Source organism: Aphelocoma coerulescens, chromosome 7 (genome assembly GCF_041296385.1).
Source record: "Aphelocoma coerulescens isolate FSJ_1873_10779 chromosome 7, UR_Acoe_1.0, whole genome shotgun sequence".
In the NCBI taxonomy this organism is placed as follows: domain Eukaryota; kingdom Metazoa; phylum Chordata; class Aves; order Passeriformes; family Corvidae; genus Aphelocoma; species Aphelocoma coerulescens.
The window spans coordinates 21,553,545-21,573,873 of NC_091021.1; the positions used below are offsets into that span (position 1 = coordinate 21,553,545).

The 20,329-nt window shown below is 37.5% G+C and overlaps 1 protein-coding gene and 1 long non-coding RNA gene across 6 annotated transcripts in view; both read left to right on the forward strand.

Annotated features, from left to right (window-relative positions):
- The window catches only part of GRB14 (growth factor receptor bound protein 14), a 60,179-nt gene extending 50,045 nt beyond the window's left edge, over positions 1-10,134 (forward strand). The window contains 5 exon segments of the mRNA XM_069020796.1: positions 1,190-1,306; positions 1,422-1,479; positions 1,577-1,664; positions 5,367-5,460; positions 9,437-10,134. Coding sequence (XP_068876897.1) covers positions 1,190-1,306; positions 1,422-1,479; positions 1,577-1,664; positions 5,367-5,460; positions 9,437-9,583 — 504 coding nt within the window. The 3' untranslated portion in view covers positions 9,584-10,134.
- Positions 10,135-15,592: 5,458 nt separating this feature from the next.
- The window catches only part of LOC138113021 (uncharacterized), a 97,967-nt gene continuing 93,230 nt past the window's right edge, over positions 15,593-20,329 (forward strand). Inside the window, exons 1-3 of one of the 5 annotated variants that reach the window (XR_011151975.1) lie at positions 15,593-15,614; positions 17,763-18,693; positions 18,826-18,930. This is a non-coding gene — a long non-coding RNA (uncharacterized lncRNA). Of the gene's footprint in view, positions 15,628-15,659; positions 15,955-17,419; positions 18,694-18,825; positions 18,978-20,329 lie in introns of those variants that run through there. The other 4 variants (XR_011151973.1, XR_011151972.1, XR_011151974.1 and 1 more) reach the window with 4 other exon arrangements.

The window sequence follows — 20,329 nt, forward strand, 5'->3', positions numbered from 1 at the left end:
ACAAAGAGTTCCCTCCATTCTGCTAGAGGCAAACATTTGCTCTTATTTTGCCCTTGTTTTTTTTTACTTTTGCAAAATTCTGTACAGATTACAGTTACTCAGATAGACCTTAGTCCACATTGTCAAGAATTACAGTGAACTACAGTATTGCTGTCTTCCATTTCTAGTTATATCCATGCTTGTAACCAAGCAAGAACAAAACAGAGCTGCTCTGGTTTTGGACTGGGAAGCTTTGCTAACCCTACAGAAATCTGGGCCTCTTGTGTCCAGATGTTGCTTTAATTTATGGAGTGCTAGAATGCTCTTTTATTTATTAGCTATTCCAGATATTCCTCAAATGCCAACATTTGAGCCATTGAAATCTTTATACAACCTGATTTTGTAAACCTTGGTTTCTGAGAAACATTTTGGTGATTTATAGGACTGTTTTGTCGAACTTCAGTGTTCTTATTCAGTTTTTACAAATTTGATCTTCACTGAGAGAAAAAAACCCAAGCATTTTTTTATAACAGACGGTGCCAGTTTGGACAAATTTGGAAATATATCCTCTGAGAGAAGGCAGGTTACAACCAGCCCTCCCCCACCAGGTTTGGGAAAAAAAAGACCCCAAGTCACCCCAAGACACAAATGCTGCTGTTATTGAGTCTGTGATTAGAGTTAGAAGGGATGTATTAAAATAGAAGTTATGCTCCATAAAAATTGCTGTTTTCAATGCTTAAATATGGTAAACTGAATGGAAGTTTATATAGCAAATAAATAAATTTGACATATTTCTAATGAAATATTTTGAATATTTTTTCATTTGATCATTATATATAATAATTTTGTATTTTACCTTTTTTTCCCTGTTACTTGGACATCTTAATAACAGTTTCCTGACTTGTTTTGACATGCAGAGGGCTAGTTATAGTTAAAAATATAAATACGGTTTATGGTAAGGTGATCTATTTATCATCCCTTGCAGTAATGCAAAAAGATGATCTGTCCTGCCAGACTGTAAAATTGAGCTTTGCAGCAGCATACTGGAATTACAAATGCTCCCTAGGGTACAACGAGTTTGGCTCTGATGGGAAACACTGCCAATACTTGAAAGATCACTTACAAAACATAATGTTTTCTCAGAAGCTTGCTATTAAATGATGAACCTTATAAAAAATGAGCAAACTAAATTTATTTTTCTTTGTTGCAGAGAAGCATTTCAGAAAATTCTTTAGTAGCAATGGATTTCTCAGGACACAGAAGCAGAATTATAGAAAATCCAACAGAAGCCCTTTCAGTTGCAGTTGAAGAAGGATTAGCATGGCGGGTATAAACACTTCTGATTTATCAGAATAGTATTTTCTGGTTTGGAGGTTTGGTTTTTTGTTTTTTTTTTTAACAAAAGAGCTTTGAAGTCATGTTTTTGCTTCTTTCTCATGCAGAGGAGAGGGTGTCTCCGACTCAACTCACATGGTAGTCCTATTGCCATGTCTAACATGGGTATGTGTGAGTTAATTCCTTGCCAGAGAAATGCAGTAACTGGTTCTTTCAATAAAGGAAAAGTGTTTTTTCACTGATTTTTTTTTTTTTTCTACAGCTATACACAGATCTCAGTCATGGTTTCATCATAAAATCTCTAGAGAAGAGGCTCAGAGACTTATTTTGCAGCATGGACTTGTAGATGGGTAAGTTAATTCTTTGCAATGCTTCTCTGAGACGTTTCTAACCAACAACTATTTTCATGTGCCTGTTATTGTGGGGAGGTGGAGGCAGGAGGAGTTTGCAATTACCTAATAGGAATAAAAATCCGTTTATATAGGGCTGTCTGGGGATCAGTTGGTTCCTATTTTATATCATTTGGAAGCAATGAAGTGGTGATCTAAGACTTTGATTCTGTCACTGACCGATTACTTACATCTGTTCAGAGCCAGGCACTTGAGCTGTGTCTTTGCACAGTATTCTCTGGGAACTGTCAACCTTGGCACCACTGTCTTTTGTATCTCAATTAGTGATGAAAGAATAAAAGAAAGTCTGAAAAAACTATTCTAAGATAATGTGCTGGGACAGACATTGGAAAAAAATATGCTCTTTTCTCATGAATTGACTAAAAATTGTGTCATCCTTTAATAGTAAACAGTAAGTGTTAGGATAAGACTTTAATTTTTAAAATATTTCATTTAAATATTAATTAAAAATGCCAAAGCAAGTAGGTATTTTATATTCAAATCCTCCTGCTTTTCATTTCTGCATTTTTATCTTTAGTCCTATATTAAATGTAAGCTTGGGCCTCCTTCATTCAATGAGTAATTCCATAAAAATCTCAGTTTCTTTGAGCCTGTTTCCAGTTAGATACCTGGAACATCAGATTGCTGGTTGAATTCCTTCAGTTTTAGATCTTTTAGATAAAGTATGTTGTAGTACTGTTTTCTACATCTACAGAAAGGGCTCCAGGAAAAAAAAAAAGTGAAGGGGAGGAAAGAGAGACAAGCCCAGTCATAATCAGCACAAGGATGGTTAATTGGACTTCAACTTTTGTATTTTTAAATTTTTTTTTTAATTTCTGGGGTCTTGTTTTTAAGCCTGGCTTATCGTCTTGAAGCTGGTTCTGTAGTCTCCACTTATTTTTGTATTTGTTACAAGAAAGGGACAGGACATGGGGATGAATCCAACATATATTTCTGAGCAGGATGTCATTCTAGGCCTGATGCATCTTCCAGTGTATTTCTTACAGACACACTGTTTGAAATGAGAAAGTGAACACCTTGCTAGTGTTGGTTTAATACAGCGTTGTTTATGTTATATTCTTGGAGCTATTCATAGCTGTGCATTGGGATTTTGAGGAGGATGGTACTTTTCTGTGGACTACCTAGAATTGATTAGAACATTGGTAGTAGGAGTGCTCATATGGTGTTAGAAAAATATTCAGGAGTTACAGTGAATTAATGAACACATGATGTCATGTGACTAATGCTGTGCTTTTTTCATGGGCTGAAAACATGAATTATCACCAGAAATATGGCCATTTTTAATGGGAATAATAAGACTTTAGTTTCTGGGAGTGGGGGCAGAGAAAATAATCCATATTGAGCCTCTTAAGGTGACCCTGAGCCAGGAGTTCTCATGAATATATGACAAGGGAGTAGGGCCTCTGTAGTACTGTGTGTGTAGAAAAATTTGTTGTTCATGATGGCTTGTAGAAGACAAGGAGGCAACTATATAAACTAACTACAGTGGTTTCAGTATTTGGAGAACCCAATAACAGAATTAGAGACAGCAACCATCTTAAGGCATGCTGTGAAGGAATAAAGTTTTTGGATCTACTGTTCTGGTGTTAAACCAACTTTCTTTAAAAAGTTTACATAGTAATATTGTAGATTTTATATTTTACTCCATAAAGTATGTTTGAAGACTTTTCAGTGATAAATGGTTGACAGGATTGCAAAGTGATCAGCATCTGGTTGATGAAAGGCATGAGAGCATTACCAAAAGGCCCATGAAAAAGTGCAACTGGTGATTCAGAGAATTTTATGAGGGAGAAGTTGACTGGAGTCATCCAGCATGTCTAAAAAGCTCCTTCCAGCTAACATTTCTGAGATTTTGTGAACTACAACCCTTTCTTCATAATAAAGCTTTTAAAGCTTCTTTGACAACTAAAGTAGGTCTATTGTGATTATGTTAGAAAAGAATAAAGGTCTTTTTATTTGAGGGAGAAGAAATGTTGCTTATATGTGTGATAAAACAAGGAAAAAAGTAAGAAAATGTACTTTAAAAGAACTGATGAATGGGAGCATAAATCCTCATCAAAGTGATTACATTGTGTATCCTTTAATGTGGATCCTAGTAACTGGGTGTAGAGACCCCGTTTTGAATATTTGCAAAGTGGCACATTTTTATAGTGTCATTTTTCTGAATAAAATGAAGCGCCAGTCATTAATGACAAATACATAAAACATTGAATTAATGCTCAGGATCTACGGGATCTGTGGTAACTGCTGTGAAGAATCGCGTTCGTGTCCCGGGGAGGGTGAGAGCCCACTAGGTGGTGGGAGCGAGCCGGTTTGAGCAGAGCCCGCGCTGCCGGCGCTCCGGCTGTCCCTGCCCGTGCCGAACGCTGAGCTGGCAGCAGCCCTCGGGAGGGACTGCATTAGTAACGGAGCTGTAACGAGACTGCACAGGGATGGTAATGATTATATGGACTCCAAATTTCTTAATTCCAGATAGCTTCTTACTTCGTAAAAGTAGAGCTCTTAAAAACTTCAAGAATGAAATTAGTATTTTGAATCCATGCCGGTAGTCAGTGAAAATCCACTGCAAACCTTTGGCTGGTTTTTTTTTCCCCCCTTGAAATTCTTTCTTTTCATGTAGTAGCTGGGCTCTCATTTCTGGTGTGTGGTGGGACAAACAGTTACGATTAGGTGGTCACTGATGCTTACTTGCTTGATACCTGCAAGTCCATTTTGCCCATTCCCTTTGTGTCCTGAAAGAGGAGCATGCTTGCATATGGCTGTCCCTCCATTTCCCTTGTTTGGTACATTGGTCATCTGTATCTGTTCCACACCTGCACCGTACAAGCGGTTCGGACTCTCTCCACTGCAAATCTATCTATCAGGTTCTTCCCTGTCCTCCAAAATGTTCTCTGCCAGTATTCCAAATCAGGTGATTCAATGCAAACTGTCTCATGCTGGTAATCATTCTTTGCTTGTACCAAATTATTCCACCAGGACTATGGCCAAAAAAAAAAAAAAAAGTTATGTTTGTCCACGTTCTGATTGGAATAATGTATCAGTGAATAAGTTGCAGTGGCACTGTTGGCCATTCAGTGTCATGATTTCAATAATGATTCCATAAAGCAAGCAATGTGTAGCTCTGTCTTGTTGGGAATTTTGCTGCTGTGCAGAAATGAGAGTGCATTTATGAGGATTGGCCAGATGTGAAAAACATTCTGTGTCTTGCATATTACCTGTTCTGTAAAATTCCTGTTTAACTACCTTTTGATTTTTCTTATAATGCTTGTGATTTAGAAAACTCAAGTTTTCTCAAGTCAGAGTCCAAAGAAAAATTTTGTTCAAAGCACAAACTTTGAGGGTGCTTTTCTGTCTGAAGAGATGTATTGTAATTCTATGCAGTGTAAAAACCAACGCCTACAGTGTCATTTATTCTGAGAATGCATGTTTTTCACATAATAGACAAGGTGAAGAAGAATTTAAGAGTAAGTATTCCCAGTGACATATTTGCAAAGAAATACTGATTAAAAGCCTAACTTACATAATTGATATTATTTATGCTTTTCACTAGTACTTACTGTAACAAATTTAGAACAGTTTTAACTGGATATTTACAAAAGGATTTCAAATGATCTTACTTTGAAATTTTTCAATCTCTTCTAGGGTATTCCTGGTACGTGATAGCCAAAGTAACCCCAAAACATTTGTATTGTCACTGAGTCATGGATTAAAAATTAAACATTTTCAAATTGTACCAGTAAGTAAGTTTTTTCAGTTTACAAATGGAGTTGTAAAACCAGACAATTGAATAACTGTGATAGAATATTGATGGATTTTTTCTTCTTTTGCTGTTTTGTAGATGTAAACATCATACCTGTATCATAAATACTAAATACTACTATATATATACTAAATATAATTAGTATTCTTTAGCAGACTTGAACATTTTTGAACTTTGCTGCTTGATTTGTTCTAAAGCTTGACTAGTATTATGAAATCCTAAAAAGTTTCTTGAAAAACGAAACAAATCTATTTCAACTGGAATAGAAGCAACCCTGATGGCATGGAAATCGTGTATTAATAGAGTTCATGTTTCCTTTTAAATTTTCAGTATGTACACAATTCCTTAGTCATCTCTTTTGGACTTCCTAAGATGTATGTCCATATCTCACTGACTCTTCTCTTCAGGATAGTATCAATATTTGTAGTCAAACATATTTTGTTGACTTCTCTTCTTGTTACTGTGGTATATTCATGTCCAGGTCTTCTTCAGGGGAACAAAAAAAAAAAATCCTTATTTTGTCCAGCTGTTTTATAGGTAAGCTGAAATTTCCTAAGCTGAAATCATATTTCTGTTAATTTTTATTTAACATACTGTCCAGTTCTCCTGCCAGAATGGTCAGCCATCCCCATTGCTTCCACTCTCTCACGAGGTGGTTTGTGTGGGTTTCTTTACATGCTGCTTCTCTTGAGATGAGAAACACTTGAGCATTTTGTGTTTTGGCCACAGATAATTGACATAACTGAGCAGACCCAGAGCTTTTTCATCTCTCTTTACAAGAACCTTTCTTCCAGACCACCTAATACTCTAGCCCTCCATGTATCTTCCTGCTGAAGTTTCTGGCAGATTCCACTGTTTCTCAGTAGAAATTAGTCAAGTGGCACGTTTTTTTCTGTTGTTGATCTGTTGATACCCTATGATCATTCACTAAATTTCTGTATGCCTTACCTAGGGCTTGTAGCTGATATCCTCCCCTAAAAAAAGTTCATGTAGAATAAAATGGAAGGAATTATTTGAGAGGACGAAAGAAGTGGATCAGTGTTAGCTAGAAGAACTGTCCAGGATTTTGTTGTGTTTAGGTACAGACAATGGAGGAGTCCTTCATCCAAAAGTGATAGCTATGCCCTGGATCCCATGGGATCATCAACATATGATGGTAAGAATCCCAGGTGTAAGATCTCTATGCATTTATTGACTGTAGTCACTTATAGTATTTACTTTGGTATAACTGCTGTGTGGCTTAGAAAACCTTCTGAACTCCATACAAAGAGTGTATGATTCTACTTTATTGGGATGTCCTTTAACTCTCAAATTTAAGAGACAATTTTCTTTCCCTATCAGGAAACAGACTCTCTCTTTTCTAAGCACAGATGTAGCAGGAAGTTTTAGTTATCTTCAGTTTCCTCTGAAATGGATGATTCTCTTCTTCCCTTCAAAAGATTGTGCTAAAACCTTGCTCTCCTGTTGTGGGATCTTTGGAGGCACTAGGAATTCTTTGTTTTGGTATAATTGTCTACAGACTTGGGTCATATTTTCCATGCTGTTCATCGAGAAGACCTGTACCACTTCATTGTGAAACTTGACTTACTTGAAGGAAACATTTTTGAATTGTTTTTTAAGTAAAGCAATTTCTCCTATGCTAGTAACCAGAAAGAATAAATCTGTGATGAGAACAGCTTAATCCAGAGAGAGTATGTCAGCATGGAAGCTGTTTGTCCCACAAATATCCGCATATTTCAGTTCCTTTCTGTCAGTTTCTGGTTGCATTCAGTACCCTTATTCCATTCTCAATACCCTGACTTAAACGTGCTCTGTTTTTGCTAGAACAGTGCTCTTTAAAGATTTCAGGAAATTGTTATTTAAGGGAGGAAGGGCTTTAGTTCCAGTTGCCGCTGATCTAAATGTAGTGTTCATTTTCTAAGAAACAAGACATTTTGTATTACTGTAGTAACTCCATAGCTTATTAGTTGGAGATCAAAAATTCTCTTTGAATTTCAAATTCTACTTTTCTTCTAAGCTCTTACTTGTTTCCAGCCTTTGTGAAGGCAAACTTTCCTACAAAATGTAAATAAATAAATGTCATTTAGAAAGCAGTTTTACAGGTAAAAACAATTCAATCTCTAAATACATTATTTTTCTCTTGTATTTTAGGTTGCTTCATGTTATGCTGCACTTAAAAATGTCTCCTTTTAGATAGGGTGTGCACCCTGCTAGTTCATGCTTCACCCATGTTAACAGGTGCCTCATGTTAACACTGGTAACCTGTGCAACAGGTATTGCAGGTGGGTAGTAGGGAATTGATTGTAAAAAGTTCAAAAGGAAACCTTTGGGATACTTTTGGGATCCTGTACTGTGAAAATTGAAGAGCTTGTTAGTTTCAAGGTATTTTTCAGCCTTTATACTTGGAGCTGATGCAAGTTCACTTCAGTGTATTCTATCCTGAAATTTTGTCCATATGAAAGATGAAGAGTTGATACACAGTTCTGGGACTGTCTTTTTCTAATAAATGTTCTCTCATAACAGCCTTCTTGGCTTGCAGAAGGTGCTAGGTTCTTGGGCAACAGAACTTCGATGTGAGTTTTTACTTTGCAAAATATTGATAGCTTTAGAATTAGCAATCTGTCTGGTATTTATTTCAAGGTTTGGAATTAACTTGTTAGGAGGATAACATACATTTGAATTGTTAACTCTCCTTGCCTGCAGTGTGTTGGAAGGAAAAATTGCATGCATAAAGAAAGTCCAATGAATGATAATCCATTTTCAGGTTCTTGGCTGGAGCACAGTAGTTTACACATTCACACATTGGTAATTCCTTAACTAGCAGTGTTTGACCTGGTTTGACCAAAATCTGAGAATAAAGAAATAACAAACTACTTCCAGACATGGTAGAAAGGGGTAGAATAACCAGGAGTCATAAGCAGTTCAACAGCTGCTTCAGATAAAACATCTTAATTACAGGTAAGACAGCTAATTATATCTTCTCCCTTCCCCTGTATTCAAGTAGGGTTAGTTGCATCTTTCCCTAGCACACCATCTGCTACTCTGTGCTAGCCCTACTTCAGGATCCTCTGCTCACTACTTTTCCAATCTTATAAAGTATCTTTTTTCCCCTTTTCTTTTTAAAAATAGTTTAAATATGTTTTTTCACCCTATATTTACATGAATACCAATTAGTCACTATTTCACTAATCCTCTTGATATTAGACAAATCAGCAGTAGAGGAACTAAATCAAGAAATGATATAGTCAGCAGTGCAATACAAATTGTGCAAGAGCTAACATTCGGTAACTTAGAAGAGGGAAATACTGATTGCAAATTTTTAAGCATCTAAAAGTCAAAATGAATGTTTCAAGGTATCTATTGAAGTTTCTTTTTTCTCTTCTGTGTCTGTGCTAATACGAGTGTTTGGAGCTGCAGCAATTCTTCCTCCTGCAACCAAGAACATACTACTAGAGCAAGCATGTTACTCTTGTGATGGGGAGTGTCTTGTGTAGCTAATACCACCCAGCACACCACTGCACTGGTGTGTAGCCTCATCACACCTTACAAAAGTGATAGAAAATCATGGAAGTGAATGGAACAAAGGATGAAATCCATGAGTAACTTCAAACTTGGTTGTTTCATGTCACTCTGTAAGAGCTCAGGGTTCGTATTAACTCCATCCATCATTCCAAAGCAAAGGCATGGAGTAGTATTGTTAGTGCAGAAAGAGTATTCCTATACTGATTTAACTGTTCTTTCCTTTAAGGTGTGTACTTGAAGTCAAAGAATACATTGTTTTTCTGTTGTTTATTTTTTGTGTAAATGATCACTGTATTTTTCCTGCTCACAGTATACATAAGATCATGAATACATTGGTCTGTAAGGACACGTGTCAAACGTGTATTCCAGTCAGAAAGAACTACCATAGCAAAAGAGGATTTTACTGAATCTTGTTTTTCCATTTTTACAGTTGGAAGATGATGGGAAGCTGTTCTATACCCTTGATGATGGACATACCAGATTTACTGATCTCATCCAGCTAGTGGAATTCTACCAGCTTAATAAAGGAGTGCTGCCTTGCAAGTTAAAACACTATTGTGCACGAATTGCTCTTTAACCAAAGCGTTTGTTGTTTCATCTGAGGGAGAGGAAGATACTAGTATACTTTTTCCCCTAAAGGCAATTTGTATAGGAAAAAGGGGGAAAAATCCCATTACATTGTAAAGATTCTATGTTTAAGCTGCAAAAAAAATTTATATTCTATGTAGATAAGAACTTTGCTTTGTGATTGTCACAGCAAAATTAACTTTATGGTTTTGAAAAACCATTTTTCCAATGTAATTCTTTAGTGTTGTCTTGGACTTTCTGGGTTTTATTTTCAACTGAAAACACCTTTGAAAAATATTGTGTAACTCCTACAAAAATATAACTGAAAGAAGATCTTTGTTCTTAGGTTTAAAATTAACTTTTTTCTCTATGAATGGTTCTCATAATTTCTGTTCATCACATAAAAGAATAACATTTACTGTGGCAAGGATAAGAAGCTGAACTGCACATTTTATTTGTAAATAAAATGAATAAATATTTTGCACTATATTTTTGAATGCTACTTTGAGGATTATCATATCCAAAAAGTGAAAAATCATTAAAACCACTTATAACTGCTCAGTTGTATTGAGTTGTGCTGTTCTTGTTGTAATATTTTAAAGGATTTTTTTCTCTAATCTGATGACTAAATCTACATCTTTATACAGAGCTGGACTGTCACTTACTTGGCTGTGAAATGTATAAACATGCATAAATTATTATGTAGTGCATAATGTGGTTCAGTGTATACCTATAATCTCTGACACAAAGAGAGGCAGAAAGACTTGTTGAGTACTGTGGATCTCTGCACCGTTGAGGAGGGAATCTATTTCAATTGCCCTTAAAAATAAAGGTAATGTTGTAATAGTTGCAAATTAACAATAATTTACAATACTTACAAATAAAGGTAAATCCAGGGGACTTTGCTGAAAACCTCATGAAAGTGTATTTGCAGTCAGTTCCTAGCTTATTTTATTATTTATTGCATAAAAAACATGTCAGTGTAGCTACCAATGAAGCAGTCTTTACAGCTTACCAAGTACCTAACATTCCAGCTAAAAAGAACCATGCCAGTAGACCCAGTCAAATTTTGGACCACAGCATTAGAAGTAATTTTTGGTATTTTGAAAGAGAGTTGATACTGCTGCATCGTTGAACAAAAACTTGAGTGGAATGGGACTTGGACTGAAAGAGGCATCCCCATCCTGATACTTTGCTGTCCAAGGGATTTGATCTTGTTATGATGGTTCAGGAAGTTGTCCTGGGTATCTTTACATAGGGTAAAGGCTGGAGTAAAAGTGGTGTTTGAAGATGGGCTGTCACACTGAATCCAGCTCCCCCTTCCTGTGCTTGCTTGGGTTGCCTGACTGTCAGGCATAGCAGCTGTCGTGCTGTAGGAGGTGGTGGGAGAGAAGGTAAAGGAGGCCTGGGAGAGGGATGGAGCCAGTGGGCCCTGAGGCACAGCAGGGCCAGGATGTGTCAGCTGACAAGGTCATGGAGATGGAAACATTAGAACAGTATGGTAACTGTAGCCTGTGGTTTTGTTATTGTGTGTCTCTGGAAGGCAAGCATAATAACATAATACTGTGATACTTAATTTACCGACTTGATCCACACATCACTGACCTTTTCCTCTGGTATGCAAATGCAGTTTTTAAAGCTCATTAAAAAAGCAACTCTTCCTAATGTGTACCAAAGATGCAACATATGTGGTGCCTAAGCTCATTACATTAGGAAAGCCTTGTAAAACTCTTTACAGTCTAATAAATTTAACTCTTAAACCTCAAACGTAATTTCAAGTTGTACTTTAAAAAAATAATTTTAATTAAAACCTCTTCAGGTTGAGTTTAATAATGTGATTGCTTCTCAGGTAGCTTTATTTCAGATGTTGGTATAGAATAAGGACAAACATTCTCCGCATCCCTTTTCTTTTAATCATCTCTTGACAAATGTGGTGTCTATTGTAGTCCATTTCTACTTGGACATGTGAAAGCTTTGCTGTAAGTTTTATTTGTATTTGTATGCATGCTTGACAGAGAAGCCAACTCAGCTCAGTGAGTGAGTACCTGCCACCTTTGGACCTATAAGAAAAGAAAAGAGAATGTAGGGATTATGTCACATGATGGAGAGACATCAACCATCAAGAAGCTTTGCCTGCTTTTTCAGTTTTTGTCTCACAAGTGAAATTGAAAAAAATGAAAAACCAAAACTAAACCAAAATAATAATAATAAAAAAACCCAAGTAAAAGGAAGTATTTCTTAATGAGCATGGGCTTTGGACATTTGAAATTTTTTAACTCTCAAGTTCAAAACTTTCTTACACTGCAAAACATTTCCTCCTGCATTTTGACAGCTCCCTTAATTAAAATCTAAACTGAAATATTGCTGAGAATACATAATCTCTTTATATAAATGTGTATACCTTTCCTGAACTCCGTGGTTATTTGTGACTATGCCAGAAAAAAACAAACCCATAAAACTAATAAAATCTATTTTGGTATTTAAATGACTTCACAGGCTACCTCCTTGTTTAAATATTACTGAAGAAACAAATATGAAGGAGGTAGTCTTAATGTGTAAAAGCAAAGAACCAAACACCACCCCTCAAAAGAAAAATATTCTAATATCCCAGACTTCTTCCAGATGTACTAAATGGTACAAGCGGTTGATACGTGACGTTCAAGATCCTTGCTAGCAACCTGTCAGAAAAAACAGCAAGGAATTTCTATGATGAGATCACCCATGAGATGTCTAACCATAAAGTTCTTTGGGGGTGTAGGCAATGCTATTTAGACAGAACTTCAGTGTGTTAACTGTCACTTCTAATTAGGAATACTACACTTAGTGCCCACCTTCACAAAGAGAATTGGCTAATCAGGAACTGTTAACAGCTCAGGAAGAAATCAGTACTATTTTGGGCAAGCCAGTCTATCTGTCTCCAACATTTGCTTCTCTACAAAATGTGGACAATGTTATATCTATGTTATAGCTACCTCACAGAGTGTTAAGGGCAGAATTTTTTTTTTTTTTTAAACAGAACATTAGAAAGTGGTGTTATTTGCAAAATGTTTTTTTTAATACTTAAAGAAATAGTATGTATTTACCTTGATGGAAAGCCAGTGCGAGAGCACCTAAGGCTGAAGCATGGTATTTGAAAAACTCTTCATGCTTTCTTCAGTTTTAAAATGTTATGCTTCTGTGAGTGTTTATGTGTAGTGCACTTCCAGGAAGAGAGAACTGAGCTTGCCATGCAGAGGTACCAGAAGCACCATAAGTGCACAAGCCTAGCTTGGTATCTGGGGTAATTAGCCCTGCAGGGGTATGCTCTGTGAGATGTGAGCTATTGCAGAGATTGTGCTAAAGCTCAGCATTGTATTTGTCGGTATGCCCTTTGTGCCTTAGTTTCCAATCTTAAAATCTTGGCTCAAAGGAGATTAAAAGTTAATTCACTGCTGTTTCATAACGCATATACATACACGGCTGGAATTAAGGTTGCATGGGCAGCATTAAATGACAATTTTAGACTTCTGAGTGTTTTTACTTAACAATCTTAGTAAGTCACTTAATGAATTATTTGAAATGTAGTAAGTCTTCGAGCCATCCAACTAAATGTTTTGAAAGAGAGCTTTAACCCATTAAATAAAAGAGGATTATGTATGTAACTAGCTACAAGTGGGATCTTTCAAGGATAATTGAATTTCTGTCAAATGTTGTCTGTTACATCCTGGTTTAAGAATTGTAGCATTTTGTGCTTCCCTGGGGGTAGAATTATTCTATAGTGAGCTTGGGGTATCTCAAGTTAAAATCAGCTTATTTCAAGACAATAGCCTTTTTTCTTTGTTGTTGTAACATTGTTTAAAAGCTACTCATCTTCATCTAAACAGAAGCCACTCATTCACTGATTAGTCTTAACTGTTTAAACCTATTTATTAGCTGTGGTTTGCAAATCTATCTAGCATTTGTCTTTAAGAAATCTTATATCTAATTTTTGTTACCTTTATTAAATTAGTTTAGAAAAATACAAAGTAATTTACAGCTTACACCAGTGTTTCTGTTTGATTAGAAAAATTATTATTTTTATTACTGTTCCAGTATTTCAAAGTACTATTCTAGTATTCACACTGTAATGCATTCCATTTTTAATTTCAACTTTGTAGCTGAAATCATCGAAGATGGGACATACCCCATTACTTGAATATACTTGCAAGCTTTCAGAGGTTAAACACTTATGGTCTATGCATAATCAATGTGTATGGTAGTGCAATTAATGTTAACTTTAATGAAATGCATGAATATTTAAAACTTAATGAATTTGACTTTACAGCACGCTTTACAGCCTGGCTCACATATGTGAACAGTATTGACTGTTGGCCTCTGGATGTCAGCAGTGTATCACAAAATTCCTGTAATCAGCCGCTGTTTTCATGCTTCCTCCCAGAACTATCTGTGACTTGTGGTCTCTGCCCACCTCCAGAACACCCAGTGCTTTTTCCTCTTATAAATTATTCACTTACTCTGTACCAATTAGTTCTACCAGTTGCTAGGTTTGTTATCAAGTTAAGCTTCAAGACAAGAACCTGAACTCAATGAGTGATTAAAAATTTATTAGCAGAGATGATTAAATATGCAGATAGTCTGTGAAGCTTGTTCTTGAAACCATTATATTACCTTTTTAATACTAATGATTTGTATAATTAATTTTATAAAAGCCTGAAAGTCTTTTAAAAAAATTCAGAGTAGGACATAAAAGGGAAGAGATTAAATGCAGAGGAGGCAGTGAACCTGAGCATTAAAACAGCTCATTCACATGTATAGGCAATAAAGTGATTTCCTTACAGGAATAGTTTGTGGTTTTTCTTCCCCTCTGCTAAGTTGATTATTTTATTAATCTTCTAAGCAATTTGGGAAAACTCTTACCAGCTAGTGAGTCGTATTTTCAAAATAGAACTTGATGTGATTAACACTGATAATACAGATGATTCCCCTAAACTTTACGTTTAAAACTATCAAGATGCAGTTCCTGCAACATCTAAGCACGTGCTGGACTTAAGCATGTGAGGAGCCCTAGGGCTTCCATGGGAAGGAAGGTACAGGTGGCATTAATGGCACAGAGTGCCACTGGGCAGCGTGGCCAGTGCCAGGCGAAGTTTCCAAGGGAGGAGTTGCCCTCACACCATGTTTCTGAGGGGGTGTGGGTGGTGAGCCACTCACAGCTGTGCCCGGGGCAGCAGCCAGGCCTGTTTGGGGTGTGGGCAGCAGGGCCTCTCCAGAGCCCCCCGTGAGGGGGAGCAGCCTGGCCCTGTTGGACCTGCAGGGCTGGCTCAGGAGATGGGCCTGTCCTCCTTTCCATGGGGGAAAGAAAACAAATGACTTTACTGTCCCTTAAGGGAGTACCTGGAGCAGAAGTCAGTCCTGGGGCCAGGCTTCTTGCCTTCCCATGTTCCTGAGAGAAGCGAGTCCTCGAGGCAGTAGCTATGGCTGCGGGGAGTGCAGGTGGGTGGTGCCCGGCAAGGGTGCTGACATGGAACAGCTTTTGGCATCGGCTGGTAGGTGCAGTGGGGTGTGAGTTGGTTTGTGGCACCTCTGTGAGAGGGTTCGGGAGGTAACGAGACGTGGCCACACACTGGGAGCTGAAGTGGGCCGGGAACATGAGGGAGGCTTAGGCGTGAGCTGTGGGCTGCCATCCCAGCAGGGCAGGCAGGGTGGGGCAGGCAGCACAACTCAGCACTCTGCAGCAGGGACAGCCCAAGCTCTCTGTTCTCCCCCTCTCCTTCCAGCTCTCCCTGGTGCAGTGCCACCAGAGACCAAGGCTGATAACCCCAGGCACACCACAGGAGTGAGTTGCTGTGGATGAGGTTTGAAGGAAGGTGAGGGCCTGCCCCACCTTCTCCTGCGAGGCCCGGACGAGGAGGGTGCGAGCAGCCCAGCCGCCTGGAAAAGCAGCAGTTGCCCCTCAGGTGATGCTGATGATCCCCACCAGCTGGAAACTGTCAGAGTTAATGAGTTGCCCCTAATAAATATGTGAGGTCTGGGTTTGGATAGTAGGTGTGTTATATGTTGAGGTTTGTATGAATAGTGAGTGAACTTGTTTATATTTTTAAGACTGAGGTTTTGAGGTGGGGAGGGAAAATAATGAGTGGAGGGTGTCATGTATATGTTCTGTTGCCCCTTTTAGTTTCTCTCTTCTTTTTATAGATCAGAGTGCCTTTGTTCTCAAGTACTGTGCTCTATGTAGTAGTATTTAGGCCTCAGTTCTATGAAGTGCAATGTGGGTTTCTAGCCCTGACTGTAGAAGGAAACAGAACTGTAGCTCAGCCTTCACTAGAGTGAGACCCAACAACAGTGTTGCATTGCTGTGCCCACTGAGCTTGCATGGCTAGGAGCTCAGTGGGGAGGATAAGTGTAAGTAAAAATGATTGTTCTTTAGGTAAAATAGAAGGTGTGACTCTTTGATGGTGAGAAATTAGGACTGTGACCTAGGAGCTGGCTTAGCAGAATGCAATCTCAGGAAGCATTGCCGCAGTGCTCTTGGAGATGCACTGACTTGGATGTACAACTGTCCTTGCTCCTTTTTCTTGCTCTGAGATAACTCAAAACACCACTTTTGACAGAGATACTTCAGCTTCCCCTTCTTCTATACCAGTCGCCTACTTGGGGACAGGGAAGGAGCAGAGGAAAAAGCATTAGCTAGAGCAAGAATGTTGATAGAAAAAAGTTGAGAGCGCATTGACCGAGGTGCTTCCTGCTTTTCTCTTTGTGGCTGAAGCTAACAAAGAATGAGTGCTTGGTCTCCCATTCTTGAATAAGGCATAGAATGATACCTTGCTATGTGAGGTCATAAGTTTATAGACTGGTTTTTAATGTCAATGAAACTTTCTAAAATGAAAAGAATCCTTAAACTGAGGGAAATGAAATATATAATTTCAAATCCCTTTGCAATGTGAGAGAATGCAAGTGGGAGAAAAAAAGCACATGAAGCTTTCACAGGTTGGGGTTGGTTGTTTTTTTTTTTTTTTTTGTTAATTTGTAGTTTGATGTGGTAATTTTTTAACAAAAAAGCTTTTTCTGCTAAATAGTGTGGAACTTTGCAATTGCCAAATCTGCAGCCTATGCTAAATGTTTAAGGTCTGGGAAATAACTCATGGAAAAATATCTTCTGATGATGGATGTGAGGTCAACTATGCAAACTAAAATATTTTTTCCCCAGTTACATGGTATAGGGCTGTGGTGCTCAGACCATATGCATAGCTGGTTATTTTTAGGCATTTAAGGAGAATGTAAAGGAGGTGATATGTGTAGGAGGGTGGAAGGGTACTGAGAGAATTTTAAGAGATGCTAACACTTGGAACAACAATAGATATGCAGTTGGAGTGATTTTTCCTAACCTGTGCACATCACGTCTGGAGGGGTTTGCTTCTGTACTGAACAATTAATGAAGTCCTCATTTCTGAAATGATGCATGTACTTTGTGTTCTGTGCATAATGCTATGGATTTCAGTATGCTTAAGATAATGTGTGTAAGTGTTGGCAGGATCAGAGTCAAAGATGTCAAAAATAACTTTGAGGGCTTGTGGAAATTCACAAAGTGTAATAAGGTGATACTTCAATTGGTGCTGAAGTGGAAATTGTAGCTGGTATTATATTTAATGATGGACTGTGGTCACTGGGTTCACTGTGACTGAACAATATCCATCTCTATTTTTGAGGTAAATGAAGAGCAGTATATGAGGTTGAACTAAAAATTAAGAATGGTTTTCTCTTGTACATTGATATTGCTGTTTATGCTTATTATCCTGTATTGTGTGTGCATAAGAAAAAAAAAACCTCTCAAAAAACCCAACCAAACCTCCCCCATTCTGGCCCTTAGCTTTCCTGCAGGTAAGAACTTGCAGTAGGAATCTATATTTGAAGTGGCCTTGGCCTTGTGAAAGTGTAAGATGTATGACATAAAAGTTCTTCATCCCTCATCACTATAAAGTTATGAACTAAAAACCATTAGAGGAATGATCTAATTGTTTCTGTTTCTTTGCTAGAAATAAAACTAACATGCTAATCTAGAGTACTAGCAGTACAGGTGGTGCTTAAAAGGGCTTTCCCATGGAAAAGAAGTACACCTGAATTGTATTGCCCTTTGGTAAAGATAATGGAAGTTTGTTGCAAACAAATTCTAGGTTGTTCTGTGGTGAAGTGAAATGCTTATTTGTCTGCAGGAATATGTGTTCCACTTCTGCTTCTACTTCCACTTGAAATAAGGCCATATCACTCAGCATGGATTTAGAAACACAGGGAAGAATGAAGATGCTTTTGCCATCACATTTATCCAAGGAGTTGCAAGAATGTTAGCTATTGATGTTCTTCTCGGCTTTCAACTTATGTTGTGTTCTGTATAGAATTATTTCTAATTATATTTTTATTATTTGCAAAAATTAATCTCTCAAGTATTTTTTGTCAGTTATTTATCTTCCTAGGTATTTTCCTATAGAAAAGAGGCTTGTAAGTTCTCTGAACAAATTTTTGATGTAATCTGGAAGCAGCATTGGTTCTGCATCTACAGTTGCTGAATCTAGTGCTGAAAGCATGGTATTTAATGGATTCATGCACATGTACTGTTTAGGATGTTTGCAAAGTTGTAACAGTAGGAGAAATGTGTATTTGGTCTTATACAGACTCTTCACAAATAAATGTGATGGTGGAAAAGTTCTGCTATATTAGGTTATACAGACAAAAAAACCCCTTCAGTCTTGAGGTAACTGACCATCTTTATAGTGGTGTGGTTTGCTTTTGTAGTATATCAGAGTGATTGCGGGGAGAACAAGAGAAGAAAAACTAAACAAATAGGGATCTCCTAAAGAAGAGAACAGTGATGATGGATCTGGAGGAAACAAGTTCCAAGTAACAGCTGGAGAACTATGGCAGTTTTGCTGGATATCTGTGGCAGTTTGAACCCTGAAAAGCAGAAAAGTGAATGAGAAGATGAAATGGAATACATTTGAAAAGAACAATTACTTCAGATGCTTGGGGCAGGGAAGAGTCTTCATCTGTTTGTCCCATAATTGAGACATTCTTTCAGGGATGTGTATGAATCTGAAAATCCTCACCAGCTCTGTCAGTGACTTGTGGAGTCACATGAAGCAGTTCTGAGTAAGTGAAGCATTGGTATTTTCACTGGATAATTTTCAAAGCATCGCTCAGCCAGACGTTGTAGGGGAGATTTTCTTCTGAGGGGTTTGTGTGTATTATCTGAATCTAATTATCTTATGCTCTGCCTAACAGAACCATATAAACTGGAGACAGGTGGAAAGATGGTGAGACAAAGAAGTGAGGTGTACACATCGTATGGGTTGCAATTATGAGGCCTGAGCAAAGATGAAGAGACTAGTAAGAAGTCTTATTTCTATTTACTAATATGGCATCATTTGGTTGTGGTATGTAATTGTAATTAAAATGCAGCTGTCTTGTGACTCTTTTCTGGCTTAGGTTTCTCATGCTGAAGATATGGATCTACACTTGTTAGGAGTTAGCTTTGACAATTGTTACTTGAAAGTTTCATTGGAAGCTGACTTTGAAGTGTTGAAGTATTTGAATGTGCTGTGAAGTTTACTTTTAAACTTTACTGTGATATCTCTGCTGAAGAGTAGCTTAGATATTTTAAAAAAAAGTAGAAAGGTGGAAATCACATATGTAAGCATGTTAACTTCTTATTAAAAGAAATCATTCCAGGAGACCTCATTAAGCCAGGACGATATTCTAAAAGTGAATATGCATGTTGACAGCTACACCCATAAATTTGAAAACTGCAAACATGTTCAGCATAAAAGCCATTTTTGAAAAAAGCTGTTGCTCTGCCCTTGTACTAATTTAAGAATTTTTCATTCATTCTGATTTTTATAGTTTCTTTTCACATATATAACTGGGACAGTTTAAAAGTGCTTTATAGAATCTTTCATGATGTCACAGACTTCATATTGCAGATGATTATTTTTAAAAATGTACACTTTACATACAGGCTCAAAGTATCAAATAAGCTCAATAATTCCATTATTTTCTTTTTTAAACAAACAAAATAACCTGTCTATAAACTGTACCTCTGTACAGTGCTCTTGCAAAGAATTTCTGTGTCCCAGGAATCATACTGTGAGTTTAGAGTGCTTGGCTCTAGCAGTAGGTTGGGTGAAGAGGTTCTCGTGTTCTATTCCTGCTCTATCTGGACATAAAGTAGTCCTCACAGGCAGCACAAGATCATCTCAAACAATCTCTTCTTTTGGTGCCTTTCTGCCAGAGGACATTCAAGGTACACCCATATTTAAGATGGTTTCAGTAAGGTAGGGACTTCATATCAACGCAGTTTGTAGAAGTGTAATTGGTACAGAGGGAGACAAGTATTCTGCCTGTGGATGCAGATTCTCAGGCAAAATAAACAATCAGTCCTGACCTCAGGTTTGTTTTCTCACTGGTGTGGGAGGAAGGAGGAGGAACAAATCACTTGGTCTGCTTTGTGTGGGTGGAACCAAGATGTTATTTAGAAGATAGAATAATTTTAAGTGAAGATCAGTAATGAGAAATCCCACCAGAAAGAGCACAGGAAGATGGCAAAAAGTCATCAGGTGATGGAGAGGATCTGAGCAAGGGACAAGACCATGGGTTGAAATGGTTCTTGGGCATTAAGAAACACAAAATTTTTTTTTTTTTTTTTAAGGGAGGTGGGTCCCTTTTTTTGAGTAGGTAGGTATTTTTGTGGTTACTTTTCATATCTAAAATGCGTGTGTACAACCTAACT